General features: G+C 54.8%; 1 protein-coding gene across 20 annotated transcripts in view; it reads left to right on the forward strand.

Annotated features, from left to right (window-relative positions):
• The first annotated feature begins 10938 nt into the window (after positions 1–10938).
• PAPLN (papilin, proteoglycan like sulfated glycoprotein) overlaps positions 10939–17636 on the forward strand; it is a 34765-nt gene continuing 28067 nt past the window's right edge. For 7 of the 20 annotated variants that reach the window (XR_013440770.1, XR_013440771.1, XR_013440772.1 and 4 more), the window contains exons 1-7: positions 10940–10989; positions 11140–11356; positions 11897–11997; positions 12145–13733; positions 15888–16003; positions 16840–16900; positions 17208–17310. Coding sequence is in view for 16 of the 20 variants with exons in the window: in XM_078053898.1 (XP_077910024.1) it covers positions 13680–13733; positions 15888–16003; positions 16840–16900; positions 17208–17310 (334 nt within the window). In the remaining 4 variants the exon portion in view is untranslated. The other 13 variants (XM_078053889.1, XM_078053892.1, XM_078053885.1 and 10 more) reach the window with 13 other exon arrangements.

The raw sequence follows: 17636 nt of genomic DNA on the forward strand, positions 1-17636 counted from the left end.
ATTCTCTTACCGGGGCTGGTCCTTCTGTGCCTCATATGCCACACCTTCTAAAGGGGAGAAATGGAAAAGCCTCAAACCAAGTTTGTTGGAGTCTTAATTCCTTTTTTTTTTAAGATTTTATTTTTAAGTAATCTCTACACCCAACATGGGGTTCAAACTCACAACTCTGAGATCAAGAGTCACATGCTCCACCAACTGAGCCAGCCAGGCACCCCAGTGGAGTCTTGACTCTTAGGACAAGGGGTGACATACTCTTGCTGCTACTGTTTGTCCTTTTTCCCCCCTAAAATTGTTTTAATTATGTAGTAACCCCAGGTCAATTCCTCATGGGAAAGAGGAAAGGATTTTGTTAACCCCTCTACCCATAGCATATCTTCAGGTGGACTGCAGGTAAGATTCTGATTGTGATTAGTTTTCTTGGGTAGCAGACCTAGTCAAGTGCACTAAACTCAGCGATACCAGGGCTCCTGGGTGGCTCAGTCGGTTGAGGGTCTGCCTTTGGCTCAGGTCATGATCCCAGAGTTCTGGGATCGAGCTCCGCATAGGGCTCCCTGCTTGGCAGGGAATTTGTTTCTCCCTCTCCCTCTCCCGGCCATTCCCCCTGCTTGTGCGCTCGTGCTCTCTCTCTCTCTCTCTCTCTCCCTGTCAAGTAAATAAAATCTTAAAAAAAAAAAAAAAAAAAAAAACTCAGTGATATGTACAAGGAAGATCTGAAAGTAGAAAAAACTGGGAGCTTGATCACTATATTTACACTACGTTTAAATACCTGGATTTAAGCGAGTTCTTTAAGGGCTGGCACATCCCCTCTGGATAGGGCTATCACAGGGATGGATACAGAGTAGTCTCTCAAATACCGAGAGAGACTGAGGAGAGATTTCAGGGACTTTATCCTGCATCTAGATTTTCGAAGATTTTGTCCACCAAGTATTGTAACTCATCAGGCAGTAATTTTTCTCTTTACTAATCGGATTTGCCTACATATGCCATAAAATAGCGTAAGGCTTGTTTAGTGAGGTGACTGGGTTTTACTTGCATGACGGGAAGGATGCGAATGTATGATTTCTTAAGATTTTCTCAAACGCTGAACACGACCTCTCTGCCATCCTTCTGACGGGGTGGGTTTCCCACGCTTCCCCCGCCCCTTTCCCTCCTAGTTCAGGGGTCTTCTCTGGAATAACCCAGCCAGAAGGTCATCAGTTAAGAAACATCGTCAGGCTTGAGGGCCGTAAAGTGCCCATGGAAGGGGACGGGCTCTTCTATTCCGGCTGACCTCTGCCTTCACTCGGTCTCTCTCCTGGGGGCGCTCTCCCGGGCCGGGCTGGGAGGGGAGGGCCAGACTTCGTATGTTCTTACTATGGCTCCCCTGGCCATTCAGAAGGGAATCCCATGAGTGTTTGCTAAGGGAACCCCACAGTGCAGCCAGCCTGCCTCGGGGTGAACGTGCTATTGACGGCATAGCCCCTTTGACTCTGGTGATGTAGGATCGTCTAAGTCAGGGCGCCCCCTATGTGTCAGGCGGGCCCGTGGCAATGACCCCGGCGCAGCCCGCCCTGGGGAGACAAAGGGACCCGGGTTTTCTCCCCTGCCCCTGTCCGCAGGTAGCGGGTCATCTGAGGGACTCCTTGCAGCCGGCAAGGACCAGATTTCCCCCTTTCCCTCTTGTGCTGTAGATAACTTGGTGAGGTAAGTCACAGACTTGTTACAAGTGATTATGCAACTTTGGTCGTTAAAGATGGGTGACTCACCAAGGCACTCCAAGCCTATGATAATTGTGGCATGAATTGATTTTCGTTTTTAAGTCAAATGCACTGGTCAACATTTTTGTGAGGGGAGGCAGGTGATCTGACCCCGAGAGGCCCATCCCAGTTGGAGGTCCCGGGTGAGCAGGCGGGGGCTGCCGGGGCATCCGGGCTCCCTGGCCCCGGGGAAGGCCCTCCATCTCGTCTCCCCGGGCAGCGCTCCAGCCTCCTGGCGGGCGAGGACGAGGAGGAGGGCGAGGCCTGGCCGCCCCTGCACAGGGCCCCTGTCCCGCCCCGGACGCCGGAGACGAGTCCGACCCCCTTCCCCATTCCCCATTCCCCAGCCCCCCCCAACCCCCGCACCCGGCCCAGCCAGCCCAGCTGTTTCCGCAGCCGCGCCCGGACTCGCCCCCGCCGCCCCGGGTTCCGTCTCCGGCTGTGGGGGCGCGGGGCTTCCTTCCACGCCCCTGGGGTCGGACGCTCCTGCGCCTCCCGCAGCCCCGTGGGCCCCGAAGAGGTCTTGTTCACCCCGACGCCTCTGAGCAGGGTGAGGGGGGCCAGTGCGGGCAAGTGCCCGCAGACCGTGGGGGCGTGCCTCCCAGCTGGCCCCCAGGCCCCCCACACCCTCTCTAGTGGTGTGGGGACCAGCTGGCTGAGCGGTGGGGGGAGCTGGGTGCATGCGATCACCGCCCCATCCTAGGCCTCCTGGGAGTGAGTTGCTCAACAAGTGTTTGGTGAATAAATGATGTAATGGGTGGATTAGGGGTCCACAGGAGGGGATTTCCACGCAGGATGACATAAACAGGCCGTGTGGGGGGAACATGTTTTAAGTAAGAGCAAACATTAACCAATTTTGCCTTTGTTTACAAGGCTGTGCTGGGGATGACCTCTTGGCTTTATCTGCTTAAGAGACCCCCTATTTATAAATAGCTGGTCAGATTGAATCCAAACAGGATTCCTCCCCCAGGGCACGCTTGTGACATTGAGAAATATATGGGTTTGTCCAGAGTCAGTGTCACCACGTTGAATGCGGAAGGAATAAAGGATAGCACGGTTCTTTTTTTTTAAAGATTTTATTTATTTGAGAGAGAGAATGAGATAGAGAGAGCATGAGAGGGGGGAGGGTCAGAGGGAGTAGCAGACTCCCCGCTGGGCAGGGACTCTATCCAGGGACTCCAGGATCATGACCTGAGCCGAAGGCGGTCGCTTAACCAACTGAGCCACCCAGGCGCCCCAAGGATAGCATGGTCCTTAATACTTGTACTTAACCCTCATTTTTTTAAATTTAAATTCAATTAGCCAATATACAGTATATCATTAGTTTCAGATGTAGTGTTCAATGACTCATCAGTTGTGCATAACACCAATGCTCATCCCATCACCCAGTTACTCCATCCCTCCCACCTCCCCTCCAGCAACCCTCAGTTTGCTTCCCAGAGTCAAGAGTCTCTCATGGTTTGTCTTCCTCTCTGATTTCTTCCCATCAGTTTTCCCTCCCTTCCCCTGTGATCCTCTGCACTGTTTCTTATATTCCACATACAATTAACCGTCATTTAACCAAGAAAAGCCCCAGAGAAAACTACTTGCCCCATAAAACCAATTCCATTGAGCATTTACTATCAATGTGCCTCGGACACTATACTGAGCCCATCACAAGCACTGTCCCCAGGTCATCCTCATCCCACCTTTCACAGGTGAGAAAATGGAAGCTTGGAGACAATGAGTCACAGCCCCACACTCAGCCACAAGAAAGCGGGAGAGGCGCTGGGCCCAGAGCCTCCGCTTCTTACCTCCAGGATGGAGGCACCCTGCAGACCTGTTTCTGTCAAACTGGGTCACCTCTCTGGGCCTCTGTTTTCTCCTCTGTAAAATGCGGAGTCTGACCATGTTCCTCACGTTTTCTAACTAAAGCTCAATAGGGGAACATGAGACCCTGAGGAGCTAGGACCTGGCCCACAGTGACTGCCCCGGGCAGAAATGTCTGGAGTTGAAAAAAAAAGGAGAGAAAAAATTTAATTGTGGGACGCCTGAGTGGCTCAGTCGGTTAAGCAGTCTGCCTTGGCTCAGGGCATGATCCCGGGGTCCTGGGATCAAGCCCCGCTTGCTCAGCAGGGAGTCTGCTTCTCCCTCTCCTCCCTGCTTGCGCTTTCACTATCTCTGTCTTTCTCAAATAAATACATAAAATCTTTAAAAATAAAAAAAACTTTTTCTAATGTAATTGTATTTCACAGGGTACTTAGTTGTTTTATTCTGGCAAAATATAAAGGTATCATCTGAATCATTTTTAAGTGTGCAGTTCAGTGGTATTTAACACATCCATACCGTTGTGCAGATCTCAGGACTGACCCCCTCCCCCCTCCTGCACCCCGACAACCACCATTCCATTTCCCGTCTCTATGAATTAGACTGCCCAGCTACCTCAAATCAGTGGAATCACACAATATGTGTCTTTTTGTGTCTGGCTTATTTCTCTGAGCACAATGTTCTCAAGGTTCATCCATGCTGTTGTAGGTTTGTTTTATATAAAAATAACCACAACACCATCATAAACCATTACGAAACATATTTCCCCCTAACCCCCAACATAACATACTCCCAATCTTAAAGTGGATGTTCCCCAAATCTGTGCCTTGTGTATTCCGTGTCTTTCAGTGTCCCCAAGACCACATGCCCCGCTTTGAGAAGCACAACCTTCCCCACTCTGGCCACATGTGTGGCCCCCTCACAGCTGGACTTCAGGGTCTGTGCTGAGTGGCGGCCTGTGTGTGTGTGTGTGTGTGTGTGTGTACATGCGAGCACACCACCCCCCATCTCTCTGCTGCCCTCCTTTGTTCTCAGCCCCTGGGGCTGTTGATTCTTGGGAATTTTCCATTTTAGCATTTTTTTTTTTTTTAATTTACACTAATCCATTGTCTTCCTTTTAAAAATGAAGAAACTGCCATGCAGGAAGGTTAACTTCCAGACGTGTCCCAGCCAGTGAGTGGAGATGCCAGACTCCAATCCAGGCCTGTGGACCGCACAGACTCACGCCTTCTCCAACCCCACCGTCTCCCATGCTCCCACATTCATGGCCCACCCGTGTTGGAATTCAGCAGGCCACCGGCTTCTGTCACCACCATTAACATTGTGTTAATGTCGTGACCCCCATTTGTAGTTATGTCGTGTCTAATTTTTACAGGTCTACAATCCCTTATTTGCAGTTATGAAATTCAGAAGACTCAGAAAACTGAAAATTTTCTCCTAAGTTTGTGAGTAAGACCTGGCCTGAACTCTCATGAAGCTATTTAGTGTCTCAATTTAGCCTGTTTAGGTGACTATTTGTATGTTTTGCTGCAGAGCTGTAAGTGTGTGTGGTTTTTTTTTTTTTTAAAGATTTTATTTATTGATCTGAGAGAGAGAATGGGAGACAGCATGAGAGGGGAAGGGTCAGAGGGAGAAGCAGACCCCCCGCTGAGCAGGGAGCCCGATGTGGGACTCGATTCCGGGACTCCAGAATCATGACCTGAGCTGAAGGCAGTTGCTTAACCAACTGAGCCACCCAGACGCCCAGTGTGTGTGGTTTTGTTGTTGCTTTTGGTTGGTTAGTTTTGATTAAAGAGGGCTTCCCAACTGTCCTGGAGGTCATATATCATATGCAGTTTCATAACTTCTAAGAGCTGAAAAATGCTCAATCCTGAAACACATTTGGCTCCAAGAGTTTCTAATAAGGAACTGGGACCTAGATATATGTAATAGGGTTTTAAAAGCTGTAAAAATAAAAAGCTCAGACCCAGTTTTATGTCTATATATCTTTAAGTGGTGTTATACTTGAAAATAAGGGTCAGGATAACAGGTCCATAAATTACTGAAGTTAGAGAAGGCCCCCAGCCACAGCCCCCACCCCCACCAAAGTTAGTAGAATTTCCCTCCTGATTTAACTTGAGTGTTGGGAAGTCCGTTTCTGAATTGAGAGGTGCTGGCCCTCTGACTTTCTGGGTAATGTTTCTAGGCCTTCGGCACAAGGCACAGAGACTTCTCAATTTCCGGGCTGAGAATTATCCAAACACAGAGGCTGAAGCAGCAGAGGAGATAAGCAGCACCCTGGGAGTGTGGTGGAGAGAGACCAAGAGGAAAGGATCCAAAAGCGTTGGCAACTGGCCCGTGGGGGTCCCAGTCCAGGGCCCCTCCCTGGCAGCCGGCAGGGACAGCAGTGAGAGGCTGAGCCAGACAGGCAGGGTCTGCAGCGAGGGCACAAGGACTCACCCTGTCTCTGCCACTATTGATCGGGGCACCGAGGCCACCACCACTCAGCCACAGGAGGTCAGGTTTACTCTCAAGGCTGGGGCACCCACCCTGAGCTCAGAGGGACCCTTTAGGCTGGTCCCACACCCCACACTGACCTTTGTGGGGGCCTGGGCCCCGAACCCCTCTCCCACTAAGAAGCAGAGGGTGGGCAAGGCGGGGGGGCTCCTCACACCTGCCCCTTCAATGTCTTCAGGAGCTCATGCAGTGAGTTTCTGCAGAGAATACTGTAGCCCGATCCCTACAGTGTGTGTGCACGTGTGTGTGTGTTCCTGTGTGGAAGGAAAGGGATGAGATCTCTGAGGCTGGAGCTGCTGGGTGGGAGCCAAGCAGGACAAGTTTTCTGGAAAGGCCCCTTCTTCCCTCTGTGTTGCTGCTCTCCTGACTGATCTCCTGCCCCAACTCCAGTTTCTTCACATGGTCTCCCCCTCCCTTCTGGTGCCCTGTCCCAGGATCTGGATGGAGGATGGGGCAGATAGGGTGGGTCCGTGTCAGGCCTGATGTCACTGAAGAACATCCCAGGACTTGTTCTTTCTCTCCGGATGGCCCTCATGTCTGCAGGAAGGGTCAGGGGGCCCTATTTCTGTCCCAGCTTTGAGGATAAAACTCCCCTCCAAAGGCCAGGTGGCTTATCTTCTGACAGCACGTGTCAGACATACTGAGCTTTGGACTTCTCACTCTCATGGTCTTGCTTGGTGTTTCAAGGTCCTGCCTTGGATATGGCAGCAAGAGGGGGAGGAGAACAGATTAGTGTGGGATTTGGAAGCAGAGTCAAGTTGAGGGGCAGACTAAGAAGGAGCATTTACGCTCCCCCCCACCAACCTTCCCCCAACTTTGACTCTATCAAGGGAAATGGATATATGTGTGGGAGGGTGAAGAAAAGGTAGAGAGAGAAATGGAGAAATCCTCAAATGGGAAGTGTTCTTCTTCCTTTTCGATTCCTAGTGGGCTGGGGCATAGTGGAAATATTTGCATATTCAGGTTGTAAGATTGTTTTATTCTAAATTCACACCCAGTGCTCCCATGCAATGCCCTCCCTACTAGAATGTGACCTCCCCAAGGGCAGGACGAGGTGCATGTTGGAGCCCATGGCTTGGGAGAGCTGACCGTGTCTCTTCCCAGCCCTGTGGTTTGTGACTTTACCTTGGTAGCTTGAAAACAGACATTGAGTATTTACACCTCGGAAATTGATAAATGCTTTTTCTCCTCCAGAGAGCTGCTTGGTAAATGTATAGCAGCACTGGACAGGTCTCTCCCCAGCTTCTGGCAGCGTAGGCCGTCAAATGTTCGAGGAATGAATAAACAACCACCAGAAAGAGAAGGAAGAAGAGAAGCAGCATTCTAAGTTCAGGTCCACAAACACCATGTGCTGGGTGCCGAAGGGAGATGGAAGACATCTGTTTTTGGGGGGTAGCCCAGCATCTGAATGGGGTTTCCATCTGGGGAACCTGCCCGTTCTTGTTTCTTAGGTCTTGGCAAACAGGGTGCAAGCATGTTCCTGTTGGGGTTGGTATCTACAAGGACCATTCAGGCGATTTTCCGGGGGTGATATGGGTCAGTGTAACCTGCACGAAAGTAGTGGGGGCAGGAACCCAGTGTCCAGTACGACGGTCCTAACCAGAACTGTCCCTGGGCCATGGTCTATGACCTTGGCAGGGACTGCAGCCCTTGTCTGTGCCCGATTCTCTAGCCTTCCTTTCAATTCCATGAGCTCTCCATGTCCTTACTCTAAGCAACGCTTCTGTTTAAGTGAACTACCTCTTTTTCTGTGCATTGCAACCAAGAACCCTGTGTGTCAGGTCCGATTAGATGTGCAAGAGATCTATTAGGGGAAATGCTGCGAAGATAAGCAGGTGGGAGCAGGAACAGGACTGGCCTTCAGAACGTGATGCAGCCCGATGTGTGGCAACTGGACGCTGTCATCAGCCATGCTTCCTGCACCGTGCTCTCTTGAGGGACATCCTCACGGCTGCCACCAACCTCTGGTACAGGGCACAGGTGGGGGGCTGGGCGGGGATGACATATCCCTGACCTTGCAAAGTCCACAGTTGAGAGGGAGAAATAGAGACAAATGTATCATTGCCGCTGTTCCAAACTGCAAACCCCGCGCTGGGGGAGCACAGAGGCAGGTGGACGGGAAGGCTTCCTGGAAGTGGCACATCCTGGGAGCCCTGAGGTTTTGCCTTCTCCCTTCTCTCTCCAGTTTTCCATCCCAACCCAGCCTGACAAAAAGATCTGGCCCCTTATTTCTAGGTGGTGTCCCCAGATCTGCAGTCTGCAGAGATGATCTGGATGTACGGAATCCAGGATACAGGCAGAGGGAACATGGGGCAGAAGGAACTCACTTTTACTGGCGCTTAGTGGGCTCTTTAGAGAAGCGCTGACTTCCCTACACCACCCTCTGTGGGAGGCTCCAGTGAGCAAGCTGAGGCTTAAGGTGACCTGACTTTCCTAAATTCACACACTACGAGAAGCAGAACAGGTTCCCAGTCTAGGTGTGTCTGCCTCCGAGGGCTGTAGTCCTTCTGCCCCCCCGCCCCCAGGGGCTACTCAGCCCCCCAAGTGGAAGGGAGTGTGTCTGGTGCCGCCAGGGAGTGGTGTGGGGCCGGCGCAGAGGGAGGGGATTTACAATGAGAGGGAAGGTCTCCCACTTTTTCCTGGAATCTTCTTTCTACCTCACCATTTTTTTTTTTTTGTATGTACACTGATTGTGCACACCAGTTTTTGGCACGGAACTCACCACGGCCCTCTGGGGTAGCAGAACCTGAGGCTTGGAGAGGACTACTTGTCTAAGCCAGGAACTGCTCGGGCCTTGCTGGTGGGTCCAAGGCTGCCCCTTAGCACTGTGTGTGGGCGCTGCCTCCCCACCCTCGGGGGCTTCTTTGCAGCAGGGGTGGGGAGTAAGAACTCATGGGCTGGGGTGTCTGAAAAGGGCTCATTGAGGAAAACCAGGAACAGGCCAGGAAGGAAGGTGGGGCCTCGGCTACCCAGCCCCCACCTTAGCAGAAGAAGCAGCTTCCTCCTCCTTTATGGGGGACCTTTGACCAAGGTCAGAAAATTCCTGGCTTACGGGGGCAGGGAGTGGGGCTTCTTGAATGGAAGAAACTGTTTTCCTCTTTTAGACAGGCTTTGGGTAATTCCATTCCCTTTTCTCTGCCAAGCTTTATCTTTGCCTAAGAATTCGCACCAGTCCCCAGGGGCCCCTGCTACACAGCTGCGGCTGCTTCTCTCTTCATTGATGGGTAAGAAATGGGGCAGATTTAAAATGCTTGTTTTAATAAGCATTTTATCTGAATATCAGTGACAGGTTAGAGAAATGACCTACAGGAGCTGGGAGGTCTGAACAAGGGGTGGGCTTCCCGCTGGTGACTTTCCTCTGCCCCAGTGGAGACCCGGGGAAGAAATGACCAGTGGCCAGGGTAAGCAAAGGCCTAAAGGCCTAAGAGGATGAGGGAAAGGGACCAGCCTTGTGACCTCCCCACCTCCCATGTGGCCCAGGGCCAATGCTGTTTTCCTGGAGGTAGGTGATTTTCAGGTTCAAAAAAGGGATGGCAGGCAAGAAGTGCCTTTGTTGAGAAAAAGGACAACTAGGAAAGGAAATTAAATTGATCACATTTATTGAGCCCCTACCTTGATCCTACCTAGTGCCCTGGGCACAGGTGTTGGGGAGGCAAGATTTACCCTCAGTTTACAGCTGAGTCCGGGAGATTCAGATTCCCACAGAGCGATGCACCATAAACCACCGAAGACAGGGACAGAGACTGAGGGAGCCCAGTGGGCACCGACTCTGCCTGCGATGGTGTGGGGAAGTCTTCTCGAAGAGCCGACATTTGGCCAGGGTCTTGAGGGATGAGTAGGAGTTTGCAAGGTAGAGTGGGCTTCCAGAGTGCATTCTCAGCAGTGGGAAAACTGGCTAGGAGGGTAGGAAGCAGCAGTGTATGTGTGGAGAAACTCAGCTGTGGCTGAAGTTCGGGCATATGTTGGAGATAGTGCAGGTTTGGTTCCAAACCACTGCAATAAAGTGAATATTGCAATAAAGTAAGTCAAATAAATTTTTTGGTTTCCCAGTGCATATAAAACTTATGTTTACACTATACCGCAGTCTATTAAGTGTGCGATAGCATGTCTAAAAAAAACCAAAAAATTTTTAAAGTAAACTGTACGCCCAACGTGGGGCTCAAACTCACAACCCCTGAGATCAAGAGTCCCACGCTCTAGCCACTGAGTCAGCCAAGCGCCCCTAAAAAAACAATTTTTCGAATTAAAAAATACTTTACTGCTGAAAAATGCTAACCATCATCTGAGCTTGCAAGGCATCATAACCACTGATCACCATGAAAAATTTTGAAATATTGCAAGAATTATCAATATATGACAGAGACCCGAAGTGAACAAATGCTGTTGGAAAAATGGATGCCAAGAGACTTGCTCCAGGCAGGGTTGCCACAAGCCTTCAGTTTGTAAAAGATGCAATTTATCTGCAAAGCAGAATAAAGCCAATCGCAAAAAAGCCCCCCAAATCTCAAAACAACCCCAGGAGGCGGAATAGAGTGAGGTCTCCCTGTATAGAATTCCAGGGTGTTAGAGGAGCAGAGAGCCTGACACTGAGGTGTGTTGTGAGTTAAGAGGGGCATGGAGGGGGGTGATACAGAGGTGGGTGATTTAGGCATAGAGGAAATGGGACGGGGTGGGGACTAGTGTCCGCCCAAGAGAGGAAACAGAGTGGAGGGCAAGCCAAGCCCTGGCACAGACCCACGGGGATGCAGCACCGGCCACTGTGGGGGCCGCTCCACTGGGACTGGGGATGGGTGTCTGCAGAGCCGGTGGGGGGAGTTGGGGCGGGGAGGCAGCCAGCCAGCGGCAGGGAAAGTCCAACCTCCGCAGGCGTTCCGCGCCGCCAGGCCAGCCTCCCATTCCCAGGGCGGGCACCGACCGAGCGGCACTGCGGGCCCTGCGCGCCCGGAGACAGGTAGGAAAGCCGAGGGACCGGGACCCGGCGGCAGCGGCGGCTCGGCCCGGGGCTGCTGCAGGAACGCGCCGCGCCCGGCCCGCGGGCAGAGCCGCGTCGGAGGAAGTGGGGGATCCCCGAGGAGACCCCACCTCCGGCTCTGTCCGCCAGGTCACCGCTCCGCATCGCGCGCCCTCGCGCGGGGCTGGGAGGTCATCGGCGGGCAGGAGACGCGGGGAGCTACGGGGGCTCGTGCTGGGCAGCCTGACGCGACCCGGGGCCCCGCGCCCACGCCGCCCGCCCCTCGGACCTCGCCTTGGTGGGACGCCGTTCCCGCGCCGCCCCGGCACCGGGCTCCGCAGACCGAGCGCGCCACCCCCGCCCCGAGGTGCCGCCAGGGCCAGTGCGTGCCGGGTCGCCCCGGCGCCTCCCGTAGGAAGCGCACCTTTCCGCTTTCGGGGGCTGCACCGGGCGCGTCCCCGGGTGGGTGGAGGGGCTGGGGGCCCGTCCCCGAGCTGGGGTGCAGGCCGCGGGCGCCTCCTCGCGACCGAAGCCGGGCAGATTCCTGAGTAGGGGGCGGACGGGGAAGGGCTTCGCGCCGGCCTCGGGCGTCCGGGTGTCCGCCGGGGGCGGTGCGGGGATGGGGCGCCGGGCGCGTAGGGACCCCGAGCGCGGGTCCTGGGCCAGCCCCCGCGAGGAGGCGCAGACCTGCTCGGCCGCGGAGCACCCCCGGCCGCTGCTTCGGCCCTGATCAGGCCCCGCCGCGTTCCTCGGGGACACGACGTGAAAAGAGCGCACATTGCCGGCCGGGGGCGCAGCGGGCCGGGCCCTCGTGCAGCTGGGGGAGCCCCGCAGGGTAGTCCGGGGGCCCAAGACCCAGGGCTGGCCCTGGAGTTGGACGGTGTCTTGTTTCTGTTTTTCTCCCAAGTGAATTGAAATAACCTTTCTGGCTTTCGGGACCTCGGGATTGCAGCTGGGGGTCTTGACCTAGTGCAATTGTAGCAGTGGTGGTAGAACCTAGTAGCAGTTGTAAGTACAGTCTTTTCTCCAGTCTCTCCCTGGGCTCTGCTCGCCTCCGTTCCTAAAGGCGGTCTCTTTTAGAGAAGCATCCCTTGTCGCTCATCTAGTCATTGGTTCTAAAACGCGGGCCTCCCCTCTCGCACGCTGCCCTTACAGGAGCTGCGGGCGCAGAGCAGAGGACGGTGGGGGTGGCGGCGTGTGGGAGAGGAGGCAGCACCCCCCTCAACTCCCCCCCACCTGCTAGCCCCAGGAACCTCTGATTTGACTGTGAAAATGACTAAATGAATCACCGTTTGTGCTAAGTTAACGAAGCATGTACGTCGCTAAATGTGCCGGGTTAAATTTTGCTGAACTTGGCTTAGTATGCTGTTCTGTCCTTGCAAAATGAAGTCATTTTATACTTAAAAAATTTATAACATTGGTAGATTACAGATTTTTAAATTTAAACGTACAAGTCAGTACTTGTTTAATGTTTCCTACTGAAGGAGCATATTGCTTATGTCATTCTCCAATACAGTGACATGTACACACATGCACATATGCACATGCTGTGCACAGAACACAGCACACTGCACACACACCCTCCTTGCACACTCACGCCGCACTGCACACATACACTGTGTATACGCACATGCTACACACACCTCCTTGGACCTGTGCACACACTACACTCCTCCTGCAGAGTCATCCACAGCCTGCACACTCAGACACCACACTGCATGTACACACACACACACACACACACACACACACACATACACTGGTTACAGAATCGACTTGTGGAGCTTTTCTTGTGCAGAGAAATGCTGGCTTGGGTTTAAAGTAGGATACAATTGACGTTTTTAAAGCATTTGAGTTTTAAAAGCATCTTCCGAGAGTTTCTTTAAAAAAAATATATTAACGGGCGCCTGGGTGGCTCAGTCGGTTGAGTGTCTGCCTTCGGCTCAGGTCATGATCCCAGCGTTCTGGGATCGAGTCCCGTATCGAGCACCCTGCTCAGCGGGGAGTCTGCTTCTCCCTCTCCCTCTCCCTCTGCCTCTGCTTGCCTCCCCCTGCTTGTGTGAGCGCGCTCTCCATCAAATAAATAAAATCTTTAAAAAAATTAAGTTTTATTTTTTTTAAAGATTTTATTTATTCATTTGACAGAGATAGATACAGCGAGAGAGGGAACACAAGCAGGGGGAGTGGGAGAGGGAGAAGCAGGCTTCCCGCGGAGCTGGGAGCCCCATGCGGGGCTCGATCTCAGGACTCTGGGATCATGACCTGAGCCGAAGGCAGACGCTTAACGTCTGAGCCACCCAGGCGCCCCCCAAAAATTAAGTTTTAAAAACAACTGGTATAATGGCTTTTAAAAAAAGACTCTTTTGCTAAATTAAAACCCGTGAGACTGATTGCTTTGATTCTGAACCTGTCCTTCAACAAGTATTTTTAATTGCCCTCTTTTTTTCCCCTTTGAAATCCTGAAAGAAGGTACTCTTGGACTTTTAGGAGCCAGTAGTAGGCGGGCCTTTTCTCCCCCACGTGAGTGCCACGGCCCACTGAGCCCCGCGGCGTTCCCGCTCGCCCCTCTGCGGCTCTGCGGTCACGGGTGGGCAACGCGGACGGAGGGACGCGCCCCCGCCTGCAGGACCGCGGACCGAGCCCGGGCCCTGTCCCGCGCGCTCCAACCCCGGCCTCTCCCGCAGGCCGAGATGCGGCTGCTCCTGTTCGTGCCCCTGCTGCTGGCCCCGGCGCCCGGGTCCTCGGTGAGTGCCGCCCTGCTCGCTGCTCGGCCCGCCCCCTCGCACAGCGAGGCGGGGGAGAAGCCCCCGCTCCCGGCGGCGAGGGGAAGTTGGTGGGAGAAGGCGAGCCCTGGGACCACCCCCAGCTCTTTCAGAAAAAGGGGTGCAGCCTTGAAGCGGTCTGACCACGAGGCCCAGAGCTGCCCTCCCCGCTGCAGGACGCAGTGCGCAGGACTGGCAACTTCCCACCGCCGTCCTCCTTCCGAAGGTGCTGGGTGCACCCTAATGCTGGGACCCCCTCCTCCCCGGGGTGGCCTTCCAAGGTGGAAGGAAGGGGTGGGGGTGGTGCTGGCACCAGCCAAAGTGCAGGGCTAGATGGCCCATCCCATCATCTGCTGGGACCCAGTTGAGCTGCCCCTCAGCTTGACTGTGCTTAGAGGTCCCCCCCAACAGTGGGGATTTAGCTCTAGATAGAGCAGGGATGGCCAATAGAACTTTCTGAGATGATAAAAAATGTTCTAAACTGTGCTGTCCAGTAAGATAGACACTTGGTTCTGTGGCCACTGAGTCCATGAAACGTGGCTATTGCCACTGAAGAATTACGTGTTTGATTTGATTTTAATTAACCTAAATAGCCACGTGTAGCTAACCGTTACCACATTATAGTGCAAATTTGGAGAGTGGACACAGGAGTCAACTGGTGATCAGAGTAGCTGTTTTGTTAACGGGGCCCAAAAGACGGGGCTCCCTGGAGAACAAACCTGGATCCTGAGGTTATACAAGAAGTCTTCTAGAAGGCAGGACCCACCTCTGCGGAGGGGAGGGTCCATAGAGGTGGGCTTTGTCCTGGATGCTGCTCCTGGCATTGACAGGATGGAGGGCACAGAAGCAGCCAGGTGCCACCCTGCCCCTGGAGAGCTCTTCACAGGGGGAGCCCCACAGCCCTGCCCACCCCTCTGTGAAGCGGGAGGTCCTTGGGGGAAGGCAAGGGAGATGCCACACTGTGGAGTGTGAGTCAGGGATGAGAGGGCTGCAGGGGCAGGCCGAGATGGACGTCAGTGGTGCTCGGTGGGCAGGCCTTCAAAGCCCCACTGACCCAGCACCAGCCACAGTCAGAGCGGCAGGTGGGCTAGAGCCCCCCTTTCTCATGTCCTCTCCATCACCTGCCAGCTTCCCAGTCACCCCTGCCACCCCGTGGTCCTTGAGGTCCCTGGCACAGGCTTTCCCTGGTGCCCGGCTGCGTGAAGGCCCCCGCTCAGGTGGAGGGGATTGTGGTGCCAGCGTCAGGACCCCAGCAGGAAACCCAGGGCCACCCCCTAACTGCTGTTCGACCATAAGCTTGACAGGCCTGAGATTCCCTTTCACTGGGGGGTTATAATCCCCACCCCCAGGTTACTGTGCAGGTGGAATGAGTCAAGGAGTACAAACGCACTGGGTCCTGAGTAACCTTTCCGGGCGCCCTCCTCCCCGCAGCACGTGAGCTCAGGGGGGGCCGTGAACGCTCCCGCGCCCACGCCACGGCTCAGCTGCCCCCTCTCGCTGGCTCTGGCTGGGGGCCGAGCCCCCCAGGGTCCCTCTGAGCGCCGACAGCGGGGAGGGAGGAATGATGTGCAGCTGCAGCCGCCCGCCGACCCCGGCCTCAGCGGCCCAACCCTCTCCCGCACCCACCCCCGCACAGGGCGGCCCCGGGAACAGCAGGGCAGGAAAGAGGGCCCCAGGTTGCCTTGGAGGGTGCGGAGGGCGGCGGGAGCAGGTGCGGACGGGCCAGCGGGAGGGCGGGCTGGCCGAGCTCACGCCGGCGCCACACAGCCAGCTCGCGGTTCGGGCATCACGGAGGAACAGAACGTGCCTGTGCTGCCCGTGGCTGCAGCCAAATGTGCGTTCTTTCCTGGGAGAGGCGGTGTGGAGGGCATCCGGCTCGTAGCCCCTGCCCCCACAAGTGGGTATCTGCGTGGCGGGTGCCGGGTACAGGAGGCCAGGGCGTGTTGGTGAGGCTCTCAGCTCCTCATGCTGAAAGCTGGCTGAGTCTGTTTGGGGCGCCTGGTGTTTTTGCTCTGGGAGAGAGAATCCCAGGCTCCCAAGGCGAGGGAGGGGAATGATTTTAGGAAGGGGCCCTCTGGTGAGCCTGAGGGGGCTCTGAGTGCCAACTCACACTTCTGAGCATGTCTTTTCCTCCAGGCTCCCAAGGTGAGGCGGCAGAGTGACACCTGGGGCCCCTGGGGCACCTGGAGCCCCTGCAGCCGGACCTGCGGAGTGGGCATCAGCTTCCGGGAGCGCCCCTGCTTCTCCCAGAGGTAGGGGAGGCTGGGCGGGGCCAGCTTGTTAGAGGACAGGGGGCAGGCTGGTCAGGGGGCAGCTGGTCCTGGGCCTGGCAGAACCCACCGAACCATGGGTTTGTTGTGAGAGCAGCATGGATGGAGTATCAAGTCATTTCCCACCAGTCTCTGATTCCAACAACCAGCCTTATTTCAGGAGAGCTAGAGCTGTGCCTGCTTCCCCCACCCCCGAGTCTCCAGTTCCCAATGCTGTCCGGCATGTGGCAGGTGCAGTAAATTCTTGGTGAACGAATGAACGATCTTCAATGCCTACCCTGTGCAGTTTCTCTCCCTTCGGCCTCTTTGTTAAGTATAGAGGTCTCCCACTTTAAGTGAGGTATTAAGCACCTACTGTGTTCCCTGCACTCTGATAGGTGCTAGAGAAGGGTGGGGCACAAAACAAGGGGGGTGGTGACCCTTTGCCTGTCAGTGGGTTGAACTCACTATTCTGGAGAACCTCGTGTGAGGACAAGAACCATGAGCTATTACCCCAGCCACCACATACTCCTTAAATGGCAGAATGACCTTACCAGGTGGGTATACATTACATCTTATTTTATCTCCAGAGGCAGAGTTTGGGTTTTCTCTGGAAATTTGCTATAAGAGGCAAGGTAGCCCCGAGTTAAAGGAACTCCAGGATAGACTTCTGAGTCTAGCTTTTCCAAGTATAAACACAGGGCTCATTATCCCTACCTGAGGGGATCTGTGTGTGTGGGCACCCCTCCTCTGCCCAGAGTGGCCTGCAGGAGAGCCCTAGGAGGAGGAGGGGGTGTTAGTTCGCGGGGTTCGGGTCTTCCCAGTGTTCTCATCCTCAGGAGGGATGGGGGCTCCAGCTGCGTGGGCCCCGCCCGGAGCCACCGCTCTTGCCACACAGAGGTAAAGCCCGCAGGGTGGGGATGCCAGCTTCTGGGACCCCCTACCTTACTGACCTCCCAGTCCCCGGGGCATCCTCCCGCAGGTGCACCCCCTACCTTCCTCACCTCCCACCCAGAATGACAGCCTCCCCTCAAGCAGCCCAAAGCCCCTGCAGGGGAGAGCTCAGGAGCCCTGGGGGCCCACACCCCCGTCCTGAGCTGCTGGGGTGAGGGGGAAGCTGTTGGTGGGGATGGGACAGACCTCCCCAGGAGCAGTGGGGCAGGTGGAGGCCCCACCTGTCCCTCCCTTCCCCGCTGGCCCCCCGCAGAGCTGCCCCGCAGGCACCAGGGACTTCCGGGCCCAGCAGTGTTCCCAGTTCGACGGCCAGGACTTCCAGGGAAAGCGGTACAAGTGGCTGCCCTACTATGGAGGTGAGTGGAGGTCCCAGCGCCTGCAGCCCTGCTGCCGCACCCTGCCTTGTCCTGTGCTGAGCCCCACCCGTTCCGGATCTCTTCTGTACGTTGACTTTCCATTGCACAACGCTTACACCATATTATAGATGCTCTGTCAAATGCATTTTAAAAACTCACAGGACTCCCAGCAGGTGCTCATCGCAATACAACGGGGTGGGGGGGTGGTGGTCATTTTGAGGTCTCTCCATCCTTTTTGCCCTCTATACATTCTCAAACAAAGCCACCAGGCCATGTCTGGGCCATTTTGAGCCCTGCTCTTTTGGCCTGCTCCGGAAGCATTCCTC

Source organism: Halichoerus grypus, chromosome 8, assembly GCF_964656455.1.
Source record: "Halichoerus grypus chromosome 8, mHalGry1.hap1.1, whole genome shotgun sequence".
Classification (NCBI taxonomy): Eukaryota; Metazoa; Chordata; class Mammalia; order Carnivora; family Phocidae; genus Halichoerus; species Halichoerus grypus.